The sequence below is a fragment of the Somniosus microcephalus genome, chromosome 6 (genome assembly GCF_052327205.1).
Source record: "Somniosus microcephalus isolate GS21.2 chromosome 6, FLI_Smic_1.0, whole genome shotgun sequence".
In the NCBI taxonomy this organism is placed as follows: domain Eukaryota; kingdom Metazoa; phylum Chordata; class Chondrichthyes; order Squaliformes; family Somniosidae; genus Somniosus; species Somniosus microcephalus.
This window is the reverse complement of record NC_140992.1, coordinates 21,273,723-21,294,460: the sequence shown is the minus strand read 5'-3', so window position 1 is coordinate 21,294,460 and position 20,738 is coordinate 21,273,723. Positions and strand designations below refer to the sequence as shown.

General features: G+C 44.9%; 1 protein-coding gene across 2 annotated transcripts in view; it reads right to left on the bottom strand.

Moving 5' to 3' along the window:
- Positions 1-20,738, bottom strand: part of commd2 (COMM domain containing 2) — a 30,824-nt gene extending 10,086 nt beyond the window's left edge. Inside the window, exons 1-5 of one of the 2 annotated variants that reach the window (XM_085989826.1) lie at positions 20,291-20,719; positions 16,774-16,851; positions 15,563-15,645; positions 7,312-7,485; positions 238-4,128 (exon numbers count right to left, since the gene is read on the bottom strand). In XM_085989826.1, coding sequence (XP_085845952.1) covers positions 3,931-4,128; positions 7,312-7,485; positions 15,563-15,645; positions 16,774-16,851; positions 20,291-20,357 — 600 coding nt within the window. In that variant the 5' untranslated portion in view covers positions 20,358-20,719 and the 3' untranslated portion in view covers positions 238-3,930. Of the gene's footprint in view, positions 1-237; positions 4,129-7,311; positions 7,486-15,562; positions 15,646-16,773; positions 16,852-20,290 lie in introns of those variants that run through there. The other variant, XM_085989827.1, reaches the window with a different exon arrangement.

Sequence of the window (20,738 nt, the reverse complement as noted above, 5' to 3'; positions counted from 1 at the left end):
AAAGAGGAACAAGGGAGCTCTGCCGGTGTCCTGGCCCTCATTTATCCCTCAATCAACATAACATAAACACAGATTATCTGGTCATTATCACATTGCTGTTTGTGGGAGCTTGCTGTACGGAAATTGGCTGCCGCGTTCATTGGCTGTAAAGCACCTTGGGGACGCCCTGAAGACGTGAAAGGCGCTATACAAATACAAGTCGTGCTTTTAAAAATTCAAATAAAAAGACAGTAGCCATTTTTAAAGTCAAACAAAAATTGCATTTAATGACACATTATCTGAGCCCTAGCCAGCTCAAAATTGCTGTGGCGCCCATCGCTTTTCTTTAGTCCCTTAAACTTACATCTATTAAACATCCATTTTCAGCCGACCAAAAAGGCAAAGGATTGTACATCAGCCCAAGCGCACTTGTTCCCAGTAGACAATTAACATTACACATCAGTCCTGATCCTCTGCCCTCCGAACATACCTGTCCGATCTTACAAATGCTGTCCTCAGCATCCATTTAAGGAGTACTGAACGGAATGACCAGGCACACTGGGTGCTTAACGGATTATACAATTGAAACAGTAACACAGCAAAACCCGCTGCAGTCATAGTTTGCCAGTTTCTACGTGGCCAGGGAGATCAACTTGCAGTAAGAGGTTTGCCAAGTGCTACAAATCAATATGCAGGATCTTTGCACGAGTTTGAGTTTCTTCCTCAAAGGTTTCCAGAATCCTGCAGCTCTTTCCCATTGTACTTAGCAATTTGGACAGAGTGCTCCCTTTAGATTAAAAATCATGAAAAAACAAATCCTGCTCATCGCAAATTCTATTGAGGACAGAGCGTTTCTCAACCATGGTTCTATATGGGCATTTATTTTAACTTAAGCATGGACAAACCTTGAGATGCAAAGGTGTAATCTGTCTTTCTAAATACGGCCCACAACATCAAACCAAAATTTCCGACACTCATACCTAAATATTTTAAACAAGCCAGACCAAAAAGAGTTAATTTCAACAGCAAACGATACACGGAAGCATTTCTTCAAAGATCCAAGTATTTTCTCCACTATCATTTCAGATACACTGTGAAACCACGGCGATCGCTGAGGCAGGTTTCACTGTATCTGACACAGCAATTAATTTCAAACTACAGCATATTACTGATGTGCTGTAAAGGCGAGGCACAGCGTGTGTTAGGTTAGGTTAGCTAAGTAACGAATTGGTAGTCACCATAATATCTGGAGTATGATTTGTACCATGCCATTTTGGTTGCTAAATATATGGGTCAGAGGGCAATTCAAGTTTAAGAAACCAAAACTGCACCCCCAGAATTAGAGGAGTTATTTATAATGCGCATTTTATAACATTATAGGCACCCGAGTGAGGAATTAGGAATCAAGTGTAAACTGAACCACGTTACAGTGGTAACTTTCTGTATAACGTTTTGGCACAAACAATTGTTTGGCAATTCCATTGTACCAGAAGCCTCTATTCCTTTTCGCGAACACTACTTTTTCATAAATCTGGCACCAGTGCACTTGACTTTTGAATAATCTCAAAAATAAGTTTATAGAACTCACATTATAAGTAATCACGGTACATCAGTGAAAAAATATGGAAGTAATGAAATGTAATTCAAACAGAAACAGAAAGAGAAAAAACAAATCCAGAGTTGTAGAAAATTCTTACAAAAATAAAAAGTTAAGTGTATTTGACCGAATTGACAACATCTCGAATGTCATAAAGGGAGATAGCTATACAATTACCAGTGACTCAGTCTCCATTTTAGACTTTGCTGGTTAGAATATTTTTTGGATACTTAATGGGGACGTGTAGACAACTGAATAGTTCCATTAGTATAAATGTTAAAGAGATGCTTAATCCTCAGTTACCCTTATTTGCCTGATTTAATGCTTTACAGCTGCCGGTTAGAGGCTCTTTGAAAACAGCCATTTTAAATAGAACTGGCCCTTGCAGCATACTGAGTGGGTGATATCATGAACAAATGTGGACAGCATTCCCCATTCATCTGAAGGTGGAGGCCATTCTACCCCAAGTGTCCACTTGCAGGCTGCTTTTAGCCAGCGGCTGTAAATAAATCGAAACAGAACAAGGGGCAACTGAGGGAAATGGATTAAGCGTACCTTTATCTCTCTATGACACTGCAACTTATGGTGCCTGTTCACGTTACCCATTAAGTATCCATCCCCAAAATGTGTGATTACGTGTAGTGTAGAGAATAAGACGGTCAATTTATCCCTCAGCCATCTCTTTCAAGTATCAGAGAGAGAGTAACATGAATAACTTAGCCAGGTGACATCCGTGGCACAGTGTGCTTGCTCTCCACTTATGCAATGGAACAAAACTGGTGCCGAGAGGTTGGGTAGATTCTATCTCCGTTCTCTGCTTTCCAAGTTGCTAACAGATTCATTGGGGGGAGGGGGGGAGAGATGTGGCTTTGGGAAAGAAGAGAAAAAGGTGGAGGAAAGCCCCACAGAAACCAGGAAACACATATTCAAAAAGTTAAAGCAATCAGAACAAACAACAGCACCAAAGGGCGGTTGACATTCTTGTTGGAGGCTGTAGTAAAGTATCCAAGTTGGACAGCATTATAATGTATTGAAAATAAGACTCCAGTTGTACTAATGTTCGGACCGAAATGTCACTGGCACATTCAGTAAATATTGCATCTGATTTACAAAGCATCCGCGCGTCATCTATGGGGTGGAGCACAACTGGTACACCAAGTTTAACTTCTCAAATCTAATGCTGGACCCCGTGAAATTGGATATGGCAGGATGAGTGAACTTTTAATTTTGTAACCTTGATCTACCAGTCATTAGCAACGAATCGACTCTTTTATGTCAGACAAGAATCGCGATTGAAAAAACCCAGTTAAACAGCATAGTATTTAAGTGCCCTGACAATGAGCTTAGAAGAAAAAATGGACGGTCTTGAAGCGCACAACAAAATTCAGGGCTTTGCATTAGTGATATTGTTTTCTTCACTTTTTCCTCACCCTGGTCAAGGTAACAAGCGTCAGTGATGGCGAATCCAACATTCTTCTACTTTTTAAGCACCAACACTCTCAAGCTACACAGGGTATAGCTCTTTCTACTCGGCCCCAACAAATGGCCTTATACACTACTCTTTTGAAGGTGGGTTACGTTCCTTTTCTCATAAATACCATCGCGCTCAGCGAGGCTGCCAAGCCGGTGCATTTTTGCGGGCAGCTTTGTGCTGCGTACAATGAATTGGGCAGACAAAGCCCAAATTCATTGCACACAGGAGCTTGGCAGCTGCCAGATAGACGAGAGACTTCCATCTCATCAGTCTGGTGTTGATTGGAGTCTGACCCCCCAGAAATAAAAAGGACAGCATGGATTATCCAGTCCTGTAAACAGTGGTTTTGTTGCCATTTTGCACACCCCCCCACACCAAAATCAACATTTCTTTTCCCACTACTGGTTCATTTTAACTGCCTTGTATGATCAGTTATTCCAGGCCCCTCTGCATTTCATTCTTCTGTTGCTGCTCCCTACAGTTTTCTCCCCCCTCCCATCTATCCTCCTTTCCATCCAAGGCAACATTTATTTGGCCAAAATGAAGCACTTGTGTGCGACCGTCTGGAGTTTAGATCTTAATCAATATAAAGCACTTTACAGAGTGTGTCGTGACAGCTCCAGCCAATACCATTCTCTTAGTTTAGCAATGACAAAGGTTCCTGTGTCAAAGTGCCTCAATAAAAGCAAACAAAGACTAAAACCAACTCTCATTCTGCAAAGTGCTTCCAATAACTCATATCTAGTTGTACACAAAACAGCAACAAGTTTGCCCATCAGACCGAGAGATTCCCAACATATGGCATCCCAAATTGGCCAATGTTCAGCTGTCTCACTTTGGCACATGGAATGCCAATGGTTGCCAGTCTCTCAGCATTTCCCTATTTTATGTTGCGCACTATCCTTCTGCAATGGTTCGTCTTCATTTCACTCAGCGCTTGCTCCAACTTGCGAATTAGGTGCAGCAAGGTGGCGGGGTCAGTCTGGAGTACGTTGGCGCTCGGACGTCCATTCTGTTCCAGGTGCAGTTTCAGAGTCAGGAGTGGTTTGATCTGCTGCCTTAAGGCACGACTGGCCAACTGACGGAAGAAACAAATGAATGTTTGGTATCATCTTGACATCACAGCACTTGCATCAAACCAGCAGAAAACAGAAATATGAATATTCTTTTGCTTACAGTTTTGTAATATATTAGTTTAATAAGAAACATCCATTAAGGTTTTAGAAGAGCACAGACATGCTCAACAAACATCCCGGTCTTTTTTTTTTTTTACAGACAATGCACATTAAATAGATAGTGGAACTCCCGATGATGTAGTTTATTTGGACCTCCAGAAATCATTTGGCAAGGACCAATACGAGAGACGACTAATGGAATTAAAAAGCATGGGAATCCAGCGCAGAACTTGGGGCGGAGTAAAAACAAAGTAGCAAAGAGTATCTGTGGGCGGTGCAGTCAGACTATTGGACATCATTGGGAAATGGGGGAATCGGACATCGCAGGGGGAATGAGGGAGTTGGGCATCGCAGGGGAATGGGGTAATCGGACATTCTGGGGGGAATGGGGGAATCCGCCACCGTGGAGGGCATGAGGCAATCGGACATCGTGGGTAATGGGGTAATCGGACATCACGGGGAGAATGGGGGATTTGGACATCGCCGGGGAATGGGGTAATCGGACATCATGGGGGAAGTGGGAATTGGTTATCCATGGAGTGGAGTACTGCAGGGGCCCCGAGCCCGAATCCCTGTTTCTTATCTACACAAGTGATCTGGATGGTGAAATCAATTGCAAATTCCTGGCAACACAAAATTAGGCACAGCAGCTTACCATGGCACGTACTTAATGATTTGCAGACAAATTTAAATCAGTTATGGAATTCGTTGAACCAGTGGAAAATAGATATCAGGGCACAAACCCAACACTGAATTACAAGACTGCAGTTACATTACCACTTTCAAGTTGATGCAAAGTAGCTTTAGGTGCACATGAACATGAAAGTGGCAGTATATGGCCCAATCTGACACCCGAGTACACTAAAGTCAGGGATAAGAACAAGGTGGGCAATTCAACCCTTTGAACTTGTCAGTTCAATCATGGCTGATCTGTACCTCAAGTCCATTTACTTGCCTTTGCCTTGATATCCGCACCCAACAAAATCTATCAATCTCCAGTCCCGAAAATTTCAATTGACTCAGCACCTGCAGCCTTTTGGGGAGAGTTCCAGATTTTCATGATCCTTTCCTGATTTTACTCCTAAATAGCCTATCTCGACTCCGCTTTGTTCTGGATTCCCCCCCACCAGAGGAAACAATTTCTCTGTATCTAGCCCATCAATTCCCTTCATTTTAAACACCTCGATTCGATCACCTTCTAAACTCGAGGGAATACAAGCCAAGCTTGGGCAAGCTGTCCTCACAATTTAACCCTTTAAGCCCCGGTATGGGGGAGTTCAATGAAGGATTAATGCCTGCCAATGCCTCAGCCAACCAACAACCATATCTACAATAGCAAAATACTGCGGATGCTGGAACTCAGAAAGAACAGAAAATGCTGGAAACACTCAGCAGGCCAGGCAGCATCCGTGGAGAGAGAAACAGAGTTAATGTTTCAGGTCTGGGACCCTTCATCAGAACTGGAAAAAGCTGGAAATGTAACAGATATTAAGCAGGTGCAGAGACAGGGGGGGGGGTTTAGGAGGGGAGGAAGGAATTGAAAGAACATACTGTGAAAATGTTGCAAATGGGAATGGCAAAATAATACAGCATGAAAAATGGGGCAGGGATTATTATCTGAAATTGTTGAACTCGATATTGAGTCCGGAAGGCTGTAAAGTGCCCAATCGAAAGATGAGGTGCTGTTCCTCGAGTTTACGTTGAGCTTCATTGGAACAATGCAATAGCCCGAGGACAGAGAGATCAGAGTGGGAGTGAAGCGGAGAATTAAAGTGACAGGCGACCGGAAGCTCAGGGTCACCCTTACGGACTGAACGGAGGTGTTCCGCAAAGCAGTCGCCCAATCTGCGTTTGGTCTCCCCAATGTAGAGGAGACTGCATCGTGAGCAGCGAATACAGTATATTAAATTGCAAGAAGTACAAGTAAATCGCTGTTTCACCTGGAAGGGGTGTTTGGGGCCCTGGTCAGTGGGAAGGGAGGAGGTAAAAGGGCATGTGTTGCACCTCCTGCCCTTGCACAGGAAGGTGCCAGGTGAAGGGGAAGGGCTGTTGGGGGTGATAGAGGAGTGGACTAGGGTGTCTCGGAGGGAGCGGTCCCTTCGGAATGCTGAAAGGGGAGGTGAGGGGAAGATGTGTTTGGTGGTGGGATCACGTTGGAGGTGGCGGAAATGACGGAGGATGATCCGTTGAATGTGGAGGCTGGTGGGGTGAAAGGTGAGGACAAGGGGAGCCCTATCGTGGTTCTGGGAGGGAGGGGAAGGGGTGAGAGCAGAAGTGCGGGAAATAGAACGGACACGGTCAAGGGCCATGTCAACCACAGTAGAGGGGAATCCTCGGTTGAGGAAAAAGGAAGACATGTCGGAAGCACTGGGATGAAAGGTGGCATCGTCAGAACAGACACAGCAGAGACGGAGAAACTGGGAGAAAGGAATAGAGTCCTTACAGGAAGCGGGATGGGAGGAAGTGTAGTCCAGGTAGCTGTGGGAGTCGGTGGGCTTGTATAATACCGAGTTCAACAATTTCAGATAATAATCCCTGCCCCCATTTTCTCATGCTGTATGATTTTGCCATTCCCATTTGCAACATTTTCACAGTATGTTCTTTCAATTCCTTCCTCCCCTCCTAAACCCCCCCCCTGTCTCTGCACCTGCTTAATATCTGTTACATCTCCAGCTTTTTCCAGTTCTGATGAAGGGTCCCAGACCTGAAACGTTAACTCTGTTTCTCTCTCTACGGATGCTGCCTGGCCTGCTGAGTATTTCCAGCATTTTCTGTTGTTATTTCAACAACCATATCTACATGGTCATAGGGACCGACTGACATCATCAAAATGTGTGCCCTTCTGTTGACTATGTAGAGGTTTTGCCATTTGATACAGAAGGTACATAATTGAGTTTATAACAAAGAAATTCTGCTGCGCACACGACAGATAGATAAGATAGATTAGATAAGATAGATTAGATAAGATGGATTAGATAAGATGGATTAGATAAGATGGATTAGATAAGATGGATTAGATAGATGAAAAATACATACGAGATTGTGTAAAAATGACTGGGCTTTACAGGGTATTCTAAACTCTTTACCTGTACATCGAGTCTCCACTCTAAGTTGAGGTAATGAGGGAGGTCTGGGGCCAGTTCATTCAGGATGCTCCGAATCTCTTTCCTATTGTCCAGGTAAAGCTGAAGCAGCAATTTATTCAGATCTTCAGTAAAACCCAAAACAAGCACAGAGTCCTGGAAATCCACCTCGGAAATCTAACCACAAATTATATTGGTTATTGCACGTTGCATTTCAATTCAACACTTAAAAAAAAAAGCTACAATTGCACCAGCTCTCCTAGATTAAGGCAGTGATCAACCAAGCAATGCAAACCTGGAAAGTCTCTGGCTTAATTCTTGGCCTGTACCAAGTTGCCAGGGCAGTAGCAGCTCAGGGGAAACCCAGCAAGCGATGCCACTTCTCATCACGGGCCAGTGACCCCTGCTGGCTACGCACAGACATCAGGCTTGATGACCCCTGTGGTCAAATATCCTGCTAGTTAAACTTATTAGTTAGGCTTATACATGAAGAATGGCCACTGGGGCGAGGTGATGGAGAGCAACTGAGGATATAGAATGCAAAAATAGGGTAACAACTCGCTTCGCATGGCCAAGGACCCTGTCAATCTAAAATGGAGGATCCTGTTAGCCTAAAATGGTGGTGCAATGTCGACATCGCTGAGTCACTTGCATATTGTGAGAGATGATCATGTTAATTCAAGAAACTGAAGGCAGCAGGAAGTAAAATGCTAATATGGCTGGCACCCACGATGTCACACCTTGCTGGTGGAACAATGTAGGGTGGAGTGCAAAGGGTATACTGACAATAGGCGATCCGAAAACACATTACCATGCATTACCATAATGATTAGGTGATCGTGAAACCATCACCTGCATATTTTCTATATTATAAACCATTCAGTGAACTGTGACTTCTTTATTTCAAACTGCCAGGCCAGGAAATCACTTTAAACTGTGTACGTGCCTCGCTCGGGATTGGTGTAGAATGTACGATGTGTTAATGTCTTTTCAAAAGTAAAGTATAATAATGTGACCCACTGTATGAAAGATTGCTTGCTCTGGTGGAACCTGTCGAGACTCTGCTGGAGTCAGAACGGTGCTGTATCAGAGTAAGTCTCCCGGGACAACAGAATAAAACAACTGTTGAACTAAACCAGTATTCCGACTCAGTGTTTGTACTGAACCAGATTGAGGACCAAAAAAATCCGTTTCAACATTTGGTGTCAGAAGTGGGATCTCAACGGACGATCACCGAGAATTCGCGAAATTAAGAGCCGAACTAGTTTTGGACGTGAGAGGAGGAAATGGGCCCCCGGAGTGAGTATGTTTAAATTTACCACTTCGGTTTTCCTCTGATCCGTAAGTCCGATAAAAGTTTTGCCACTCGCTAATTCTTGTGTGGTGTCCCGACGAGATCTGGGTCAATCTGGCGAATACTGTGTAAACTTAGGAAATAAGTATCCAAGTCGGGTAAAGCGCCGGCCTCGTATTTCACTCGGCCCGCTCAGGCTCCGATTGGACTAAAAAGTAGATAAGTGATTTTAAAGAAAGAGAAAAGGAATACTTGAAAGAAAGTAAAAAGAGAGAGTCGGGGACTCTAGAGCTATAGCAACCTGTACTCGGGGAGTGCAAGATAAGGGTCGTACGATTAGAATAATTAGGCTAAGAATACCTGTACCAGGTGGTGACAGAGGCTAAATTTACGATTTGAATAATTAGGCTAAGAATACCTGTACCAGGTGGTGACAGAGGCTAAGAATACCTGTACCAGGCGGTGACAGAGGCTAAAATTACTATTTGACTATAGACGACTCTGTGTTTTTGTTAAGTCTAAGTGTTGTACTGTGTTTTTGTTAAGTCTAAGTATTGTAAGTATTGTAGTGTTGCGTTTCATTTTGTGTGCCGGTATCCGTGAAATATATAAGACACGTGCAAAAAGTAACTCGAATCCTGAAAAAGAACCCTTAGTGTAAGAGAACCATGGGTAATTACCTAGATACCACAAGTGATGAGGGCAGTGCCTTACAAACCTTATGTGACCAATACCCGGACAAAGCCAAACAATTGAGACAACTCTCAGGGGGTTTAAATAAAAAGTTAGGCAGCGAACAATGGCCACTAGGGGGTCCCAAAAGTTTAGAAACGGTTAAACAAGCTCAAGAAATTATTTGGAAAAAGAACATGGGAAGTAAGACTAAGAAACTAATTGGACTCTGGCGACAGTATTGCCAAGAAATTAAAGACAGTTCCCTATTAGCCAGCTGGCAAGAGAATGCTGTTAAGTTAGGAATAAAGCTAACTGAAGGAGGGAATCCTAAACCCATTGAAATACTTAAGAAAGAATGTGCACATGAGAAAAGGTCAAAATCTGAAATGGCGCCAGATAAAAAGGATAAAAATGAACTACGTAGTTCAATGGTTGGCCTTAGGTTGACCGAGGGAGACGGAACAGATGAGGACTTAAACAATTGGACAATTAGAACTCCTACCGCGCCACCTCCTCAGCCACCCCAATATAATAACATTTATCCCGACCAACCTCTTGCAAATCAGACTGGCTTGATCCCTATTACGTCCGTTACCAGTCCACCGACACCCTCCCTTACTGTCCCAAGTCACTCCCCAATCACGCCGATTTCTGATGTTTATGTAGACCCTGTTGCTTGTCGAACCCGATCGAAAGATCCAACAAATCCCAAGAAAGACGTGAAACCGGGGAATACCCCTAGTCTGAATTGGCAGAAGAAGAAACGTAGACCCAGACAATTAGTACAACATAAACCAGCAAAAGCAGATGACACTGACTCATGTAGTGACCTTACTGATTCTGAAGACAACCTTTCACCCTTAAACAGTTCCGACTCAGAACCCGAAATTAGCCTTACTAAACCAAAACGAACGCCAAGGAATCTGCCAGTAAGAACAATGCCAAACCCGAATGCAGCGGCTGCCGCAGCCAACCCCACCATAGATGTATTTTTCCCTTGGAAACCTAATGAGATAATGGCTATCCTAACCGGTATGCCAGACAGGAAAAAGGCGCCGGCTAGGTTTGTGGACTTTCTTCGAACCACGATACAGGTGTACAATGCAGACTCCCAAGATCTATGGGCTTTGATTCAACAAGTTTTAACTCCTTCCGAACACACTAGATTTTTGGAACACCTGACTCACCCCAATCATGCCGCTTTAGAGACCGCCCACGTCCTCACAGCCGACAGGGAGCGACACATGCTTGCAGCACTCAATGCTACACTCCAAAAACCTATCAATATATCTAATGTCCTAGATACTAAGCCAAAGAAAGATGAGGGACCTGAGGAATTTTTGGAGAGATTCTGTGAGGTTTATCAGGGACAGTCGGGGGACACCAATTATCAAGGAGGAGCCAATTCACCCCAATTCTGCGCCATTCTGATGAACTGTCTTCCGGCTGCTGTGGCGACAGCCATTAAAACCAATAATATGAACTGGGCAGAAAACAGCCCGACTCAAATGACTAGAGCTGCGAAATATTACTGGAAAGAAAGTAAGAGTGCAGAAAGTTAACCCCACGTTAAGGTCAAGGCGGAATATGTAATGAAGCGAGAGGACGTGCCCATACAGCCAAAAGTAGGGCCAGACCTAACCGGATATCAAATGGAACCCCAGTATTGTGTTCCAGGATGGGTAGACTCCCAAAACTATGGGTATTACAATCACCCAACTGGACCCGACGCTCCTGCTTATGGCCCACCCTATGCGCCCCCACAACAAAATTATGGGGGAAGAGGAAGGGGCAGAGGACAAGGACAAGGTCTATGCTTCAATTGTGGTCAGCCTGGCCACTGGAGTAAGGAGTGTCCGGCCAGATGACAAGGAAGGGGAGGTCAGACCCGAGGAAATAGAGGCGGTTGGCAAGGAGGTCGAGGAAGGGGAACATACACTGATTTCTCCCAAACCAATCCGTTTCCACATGTTACAACCAGATCGAGAACCCCTATTAATGCTTCAGATTCAAGATCAATGGTATCCCTTTTTGGTCGATACAGGGGCCGCTATGTCATCTGTTCAATCAGACCTTAATCTCCCCAAATCGAAAGAAACCCGAAGCTTATCCGGCTTTCAAGAACAAGTATCTCAGTATGCGATGACGGAAGCAGTCGGAGTAACATACAAAAAGGAATCCGTGATTATGTATACAGATGGCAGTTCTTCAATTGATGAGAAGGGAAAACGAATTTCTGGTTATGCAATTGTGAATCAGGAAGGTGTCACCTTAGAATCAGCAGCCTTTGAATCCCTTTTTTCTGAGAACTGTTTGCACTCATACGAGCTTGTACTTTGGGAGAAGGATTACGAATTAATGTATATACAGACTCTAGATATGCCTTTGGAGTAGTTCACGACTTTGGGCAATTGTGGAAAAATAGAGGATTTCTAACCTCTTTGGGCAGTCCGATCTCACACCGTCAGTTAGTTTCAGACCTCTTGCAAGCCCTTTTACCCCCCAAACAGATAGCTGTGATTAAATGCTCTGCCCATACCACTGGCCAAAACCCAGTAGATATAGGAAACCGCCACGCTGATGAGGCAGCCAAAATTGCTTCTAGGAGTCACCAAATGATTGTGCCCGAATTATGAGGCAGACTAAAAATTCCAAAAAGAATCAGTCTACCTCGGAAAAACTAATGCCAACCATCCAAGAGGTGATTAAGTTGCAGGAGGACGCTCCTGATAGTGATAAGCATTTGTGGAGAGAATTGGGATGTGTATATAACCCTTTATCAAAACTCTGGACTACTCCCGCGGAACAGACTTGCATGTCTGATGAGTTAGCTCTATGGGTTATTGAATGTGGATACTTTGCAACTCATTGTGGTGCCAGGGCAGTGGGTGATTTGCTATCAGTACAGTATATAGTAGATTTTACGAACAATCATTAATTTTATTTTAATTGATCAGCCATTGATAGGAGACTACAGAACTCGTGCTCGGCCTTGATAAAGGTGACTGCAGTTTTACGAGGTCTGGTGTTGTGTTTGGATTGTTTTGGCCTGCTGAAATCCTACTTTTATTATACTTATTATACGATTTTAATTTTAAATTTTTAAAATTTTAGTTTTAAGTTTTTAACTTTTGATCTTGTGTAAGCACTTTGTTTTCCAGATTAATAGTTAATAAGTAGCATTGATTGATCACCAAGAATCAAGATGAGGACTTTATTACTGCTTCTGAGCGTTATCCTGCTCGCGGGCGGGGCGTTCAATCGACTGAAGAAATGTGCCGAAGAGATATTCTCCAGTGCAAAGACAAGAATCTTAAAGCTTTCGGATCCTGGAACGTGACTAAATGGGACTTCTGTAATGGACTATTAAAAAAGGAAATCATCAGAAGAAGAAATTGAATTACTAAATATAGAGGGTGAAGCGAGTGAGATGGTAAAGGAGCAAGTTGAGAAGGAATTAATGGAGGAGGAGTATAATAGACTCAATAAGATAGAGATGGACCAGTAGGATGAAGCCAAGAATCACTGGGTACCTTAGATGGTTATCATGGAATGATAAAAGGGGGGAATGAGGATATAGAATGCAAAAATAGGGTAACAACTCGCTTCGCATGGCCAAGGACCCTGTCAATCTAAAATGGAGGATCCTGTTAGCCTAAAATGGTGGTGCAATGTCGACATCGCTGAGTCACTTGCATATTGTGAGAGATGATCATGTTAATTCAAGAAACTGAAGGCAGCAGGAAGTAAAATGCTAATATGGCTGGCACCCACGATGTCACACCTTGCTGGTGGAACAATGTAGGGTGGAGTGCAAAGGGTATACTGACAATAGGCGATCCGAAAACACATTACCATGCATTACCATAATGATTAGGTGATCGTGAAACCATCACCTGCATATTTTCTATATTATAAACCATTCAGTGAACTGTGACTTCTTTATTTCAAACTGCCAGGCCAGGAAATCACTTTAAACTGTGTACGTGCCTCGCTCGGGATTGGTGTAGAATGTACGATGTGTTAATGTCTTTTCAAAAGTAAAGTATAATAATGTGACCCACTGTATGAAAGATTGCTTGCTCTGGTGGAACCTGTCGAGACTCTGCTGGAGTCAGAACGGTGCTGTATCAGAGTAAGTCTCCCGGGACAACAGAATAAAACAACTGTTGAACTAAACCAGTATTCCGACTCAGTGTTTGTACTGAACCAGATTGAGGACCAAAAAAATCCGTTTCAACACAACCATCGCCTGTGAACTATATAATCCAGCGAGGAGTTAATGTCCGCAATAGAGAAGTGAAGGGAGAAAAATTGATGGAAGCAAGAAGAAAAAAGTCAACTATATGCAAGATATTGCGAGGGTGTAACACGTTGGAAACCTATTAAGATTTGCCACAGGGATAAGACTCAGGTTTAAATTATGCTTCTTTCCCCAAAACTCTGCTGCCTGTATCCTATCCACCAAGTCCCACTCGGGTATTACTCCTGGCCTCGCGGGCTTACATTAGCTTCGCGATCAATTCCTCAAATTTAAAATGGTGCAAATCAATGTTCCCTCTCCTCAGGTCTCGCGCAGCCGGTGAGCTGGCTTTTAAATAGAGAAACCACGCATGAGCGGAATTTGGAATGGCCCACGCAGCCCGTTAAAGGGGCCGTGCGGGCCAAAAAAAAATTAGAGCGAACATTAGATGCAAATACCTTCAAGGCCTCGCTTGTCCATATTTCTGTAACCGTGTAACCACCATCTCCCCCCACCCCTGACTCTTGTGCATCATCCCCTCCCTCCACCCCACCACTGCAGGTCATGCCATCAGCCACCTATGGTCAGGAATTCTCTCCCTAAGCCAACCCCCCTTTCCTCTTTTAAGACCCCCCCCTTAAAGCCCACCTCTTTCAGTCACCCCTTCCTAATATCTCCTTTGGCTCGGTATCCATTTGTTTGATTCCATTTTTGTGAAACGCCTTGGGATATTTTTCTACATTAGAGGCGCTATATAAATGCAAGTTTACCACTACTACACATTCCTCAATCCCTTTTATCCACAACAATGGGCCAGTAATTACTGTCCCAACGCGTGAGTACGGACGGGGTACTCACGCGTGGGCCCGGAGGAATTGCCGGTTTTCAGCATGCACAGCGCATGCGGGGAAAACCGGCATTTCCTCTCCTCTGACCCAAGGGGTTAAGAGGCAGAACGCGTACGACGTATCAGGCAGTGCGTGCGCGCTGAACTTCCCTTTTTTTTTTAATTAGAGTTGCCCGTGGGGAAAAGACTCCGGTTTTTACGCGTGGAAAAAGCAGCCGTAAGTACTTACTTTTAACAGGTAAGTGGTCTATTAAGTAAAATTAGAATTTTTTTTCCACAGGTTCATTATTTTTGAAGACTTTACAGTAAGGTAAGTGTATTTTTAGCCCTGATTTTTTATATAATTTTTTTTTCAAAATTTAAAATTATTGTTTAAAATAGTTTTTTTACAGTTATTTATAGTTTATTTAAGTAGTGCGATGTTTTTTTAATTTTCTTTCGAGTTTAAGTAGTGTTTTGGGGCCAGGAGTTTTCATGAGTTTGACAGTTCTTACTATCAAACTCATGAATGAACTTTTGCAACCTCCCATTGGTTGCCCAGTGCTCACGTGATCCCAGCCGGCTCATCGCACTAAGTACGCCGCTGGGTCACGCACGCACAGCGCGGCAGGACCTGAAGCGGGCCAGTGACAGGAAATGCAATGCGGGCCAGGATTGAAATGTCAGCGCGCCGGGTAAGTGCACATCGGGGGCTTGCACGCGCGGGCAAGCCCCCGAACCTAATTTCTGGCCCAATGCCTTTTGCTGGTGAAATATTCCTCAAGTCTGTTATACTATGTATTAAAAAAAAGTTCTGTCTGACTTTCCTTTTCACTCCTAATTTCTGAATTCTGCTCTCTGGCATAGTGAACAATTTTGCTGGATCAACTTTGTCACTTCCTTTTAGATATAAATGTAAAACAAAAAACTTTTATTGCTACCACCCTCCATCCCAAGTCATATAAAACACAAAATTGACGGGTAGGCAAAGGCCAGCAAGCCTGCCCCACACCTCATGATGGCCGGAGTATCATGATTAGACACGTCTCACCTGCACCACCCCACGTAATCTCCTGGGAGAGGCATAAAACCCTGGACCAGTAAGGGGGAAAAAATATTTTAGAAAATGCCTCTCCAATCCACTCAGGTGATCAAAACCAGTCCAAAAGATCAAGTCCAACCCCAAAAGGATTTGTAAATAATTGAATTTGTTTACCATCATCTTGGAGCTCTCGGTCAGCAAGTACATCAATCCCTCAACTCCATGTTGTACCGTTTCAGTGTTCACACTCAGCTTCCCTACAAAAACAAGTCAATTGGAAAGCTCCTGTGCTGATACGCATTACATTTCTCACACACACAGGTTATAGCCGTACCATATAGTTTGGTCGTTTATGCTCCATCTGAGGCACGGCATTGTCACAACAGTGGGGCAAAGGGGGATGAGGGGTAGGGGATTCCCACTCATTGCTATCAAGCAACCGTCATCTCTATCCAGCTGGAAGTGTATATATGGTCAGCGGGTGAGGGATTCGAGTTGGGATGTTCCTGAATGTAAAATAGTTGCTGCATTCCCTTACACATTAGTCAATAAGAAACTATATAAACACGTCTTAAATTTCTTTCTCTCGCCACTTATCACTCCGCGAGGAAACACAGTCTCCTTGGTATCACAGCTGAGATCACACCTGCAGAACCATGTATGTGAAACCACACTAGCATTCTGGGGCACAGCACATTGGTGCCCCAGTGCCTTTTACTACCCTGATGTAATAAACTCTCAAAGTAAAAAAAAGTGTTAGATCGGTAACAGTTTCACTTTTCACACTGTAATTCAATGCATCTCTCTATTACTGGGCAAGGCACAATATGTTGCCCCGTGCCTATGTTGGGTGAACCAGTAAAGTGGCATTGGGTGTGCTAATGCCACAAAACGACCAATTCCCAACAAGTCTCCCCTCAAGGGAGCACCACTAAAATAACTGGTTCAAACAATCTAAAAGCACGTGCATCAAGTTAGAATATGATATTAATCCCATCATCAATAAAATATTGTGTATCTTGTGGTGCCCACCTCATTGTCCCATGCACAGCTCCTTGATTACATGAATTCACCCCTGAATTCATTTAGTCCCAGCTCCCTCTAGATTAGCCAGAGTGGCACTCTTAATAAATGAGTCTATTGCATCTAATGGTCCCACCTACTGCATGGGAAAGAGTGTCAAGCTGCAGATGAACAACAGATACAATCTCAACGCTCCCAACATTCAGCAGGCAGGGTAACAGCAGTATATGCACACTGTAGTTATTTTCCTCAACACAGACTGCTGGTAGAGGAATTGGAATATTAGCCAATTCTACTGAGAGTTAAAGGACATTGCTCCCTTAAACAGGATCACAGATCAAAAGTTGCTTGTAATTACATACTTGCTGCTCCTTCAAATATTTTGGGATTTGAGCCTTTCTTCAAAAACTCCACAGCAATTCGGCAGAATTCTCCTACAACTGAACAAAAAAATTGGTTTATCAGATGAATGATTCATTACAATAACAAAAACTTGAAGTAAAAATTCCCCTTCTCTTCCTCCAGTGTATGTTTCAGTTATTTACTCTTCCCTATTTAGGTTCCTTCGCACCAGACTGATTGAAGTAACTGGTGGTGTGCTGAAGGACAATAAACTGCAGCGTGCTGCTCTACAGGGTGTTTGAATGCAAACTTCTGTCTGTGATTTGTCACACAGCAAGCTCCGAACATCAAGCACCCCATCAAGTAGAAAAAAAATTACCCTGGGCATCTCACTCATTTGCTGCCAGTCTAATACAAAACACAATGTAGTTTAATGGTTATGGTCCTGGACTAACAACCAAGAGGTTATCAGCTCAAATCCCACCACGGCGAATTGTAATCGGTTAATCTGCGGGCTAGCACCAGACACGATCACCATGGAGGTGCTCATCTCGACTCACCTCGGAATCATTGGAGTGGGGCTTCATCCCACAATCTGAGACTCGAGCACATAATCACGGCTGACGCTTCAGTGCAGTGCTGATGCTGCACTGTCGGAGATGCTGCCTTTCAGCTGAAACGTGAAACCAATCTGCCATCTTGGGTAGACATAAAACAGCTATAAAAAGGATCCCATTGGCACTGTTCAATGCACAGGGGACGTTAGCCAGTGTCCTGGCCAACATTTATCCCTCAATCAACATCATTAACACGGATTATCTGGTCATTTATGTCATCTACTGTTTGTGGGACCTTGCTGTGCACAATTTGGCAGATGTGTTTCCCTACATTACAACTGCAACTACAATTCAAAAGTACTTCATTGGCTGTATTAATCTTTAATTCTTGGAGACTCCAGGACAGTGTTCCCTGTAAGCTGCACGGCCACGCAACACTCCAGGGAACCTGCGGCTTTTCAATACTAAACCCGTGCATGCAGGGTATTTTGAATGACCCGTGCAGCACCATAAAAGGGGCCGCGGCAGACAAACTAAGTTCGCGGGAACATTGCTCCAGAACCATCCTGCAGAGTCGACAGCCCTAATTTGCATACATTAGGCGTCCTGTACCATTAAAATTAGAAAGGGCTTTGATTCACAAACTTAAAAAAAAATATGAATTCATTCTCAGCACATGAGCATCGCTGGCAAGGTCGGCACCCCGGGGTGCCCTGAGTTTGATACGACCGAGCACCTTATGGGCCACTTCAGAGGGCGGTTCAGGATCAAAAGCAAAATATTGCGGATGTGGGAAATCTGAAATAAGAACAGAAAATGCTGGAAACACTCGGCAGGTCAGGCGGCATCCATGGAGAGAGAGAGTTAATGTTTCAGGTCGATGACCTATCGTCAGAACACCACTGGGATAAGGGTCAACGAGGTTGGTGTGGGAATGTGGACGTCGCTGGCAAGAGCTGGCATTTATTGCCCATCCCTTAATTGCCCTCAAAGTGGTGGTGGTGGGGGCGAGCCGACTTCTTGAATACAACGGAGTGGCTTGCTCGGCCATTTCAGAGGGACAGTTAAGAGTCAATAATATTGCTGTGGGTCTGCGGTCACATAGAATAGGCCAGACCGGGTAAGGACCGCAGATTTCCTTCCCTAAAAGGAGATTAAAGACTTGCATTTATATAGCGCCTTTCACGACCACCGGACGTCTTAAAGCGCTTTACAGCCAATGAAGTACTTTGTGAAGTGGAGTCACTGTTGTAATGTGGGAAATGTGGCAGCCAATTTGCACACAGCAAGGTCCCACAAACAGCAATGACCGGATAATCTGTTTTTGTCGGTTGAGGGACAAATATTGGCCAGGACACCGGGGGAGAACGCCCCGGCTCTTCTTCAAAATCGTGCCATGGGATCTTTCACTTCCACCCGTGAGGGCAGACGGGGCCTCGGTTTAACGTCTCATCTGAAAGACGGTGCCTCCGACAGCGGAGCACTCCCTCAGCACTGCACTGGAGTATCAGCCTAGCTTTAATATAATGGTATGTTGGCCTTCGTAGCGAGAGGATTCGAGTACAGGAACAAGGATGTCTTGCTGCAGTTGTACAGGGCCTTGGCGAGACCACACCTTGAGTATTGTGTGCAGTTTTGGTCGCCTTATCTGAGGAAGGATGTTCTTGCCATGGAGGGAGTGCAGCGAAGATTCACCAGACTGATACCTGGGATGGCAGGAATGACGTATGAGGAGAGATTGGGTCGATTGGGCTTATATTCGCTGGAGTTTAGAAGAATGAGAGGGGATCTCATTGAAACTTATAAAATTCTAACAGGACGGTGGCATAGTGGTTAGCACTGTTGCCTCACAGCGCCAGGGACCCGGGTTCGAATCCGGCCTCGGGCGACTGTCTGTGTGGAGTTTGCACATTCTCCCCGTGTTTGCGTGGGTTTCCTCCGGGTGCTCCGGTTTCCTCCCACAGTCCAAAGATGTGCGGGTTAGGTTGATTGGCTATGATAAATTGACCCTTAGTGTTAGGGGGATTAAATACGTGGGGTTACGGGGATAGGGTGGGATATGTGTTGGTGTAGGGGTTACGGGGATCAGGTGGGATATGTGTCGGTGCAGGCTCGATGGGCCGAAATGGCCTCTATCTGCACTGTGGGGTTTATGTGATGTTATGTTATGTGTGACTAGACAGACTAGATGCAGGAAGGATGTTCCCGATGGCAGGGGAGTCCAGAACCAGGGGTCACAGTCTATGGATAAGGAGTAAGCCATTTAGGACAGAGATGAAGAGGAATTACTTCACCCAGAGAGTGGTGAACCTGTGGAATTCTCAACCACAGAAGGCAGTGGAGGCCAATTCATTAAATATATTCAAGAAGGAGTTGGATATACTTCTTAAGGCTAAAGGGATCAAGGGATATGGGGAGAAGGCAGGGACAGGGTACTGAGTTTGGATGATCAGCCATGATCTCATTGAATGGCAGAGCAGGCTCGAGGGGCTGAATGGCCTACTCCTGCTCCTATCTTCTATGTTTCTATGCTCTTCTTCAAAATCATGCCATGGGATCTTTTACTTCCACCCGTGAGGGCAGACGGGGCCTCGGTTTAACACCTCATCCGAAAGATGGCCCCTCCGACAGTGCAGCACTCCACTAGATTGTCAGCCTAGCTTTACCTGCTCAAGACCCTGGAGTGGGATTTGAACCCACAACCTTCTGACTCAGAAGCGACAGAGTGAACCAGAGGAGTTTGAATTTGCCAAACCAGCAAATTGTGCGCTGCAAACCGGCACAAATTAATCCTGAACCGCCAGAAAGACAGACATACACACACTTTTTCCAGCAACGAGACCTGCTTCACACACCCAGAGTGACCCAGTGAGCCCGGCCCGGCCCGGCCCCGGGGCCTCTCCCTCTCTCCTGTATTTCAGACCGGGTCCCCCCTCAGCCTGCGGCCCCGGAGCCTGCCCGGGGTTTATCACTCACTAACCCGCAGAGTCCACCCGCGTCAGGAATCCCAGATGCTCCTTGTGCTCCTCCGACAAAACCAGCAGCATTTTCACTCGGGTAGAGGGGGAGCACCAACAACGACGGACACTTCCGCTCCGCCTCCCCACATAGCCCGTGTTAAACACCGAGCCCGAACCAAGGTTCCGCCCCCTCCCCAGCGACGCCAGGCGCCACCGTGTGACTGAACCCCAGACTGTACTCTTTTGGCTGGCATGGGCCACACACAAATAAACTGTAACAACAAAAAAAACATGAGATGGAACTTAACAACTTAAATTAAAATTGGGTTGTCGCGGGTGACGATGCGCTCCAGTCCCCGCGGCGCCCACCGGTGGCGGAAGGCCTCGAGCGTGCCGGCGGACACCGCCTGCTCCATCTCCAGGGCCACCCGGGCACGAACGTGCTGCGGTAGAGAGGCAGGCAGTCGG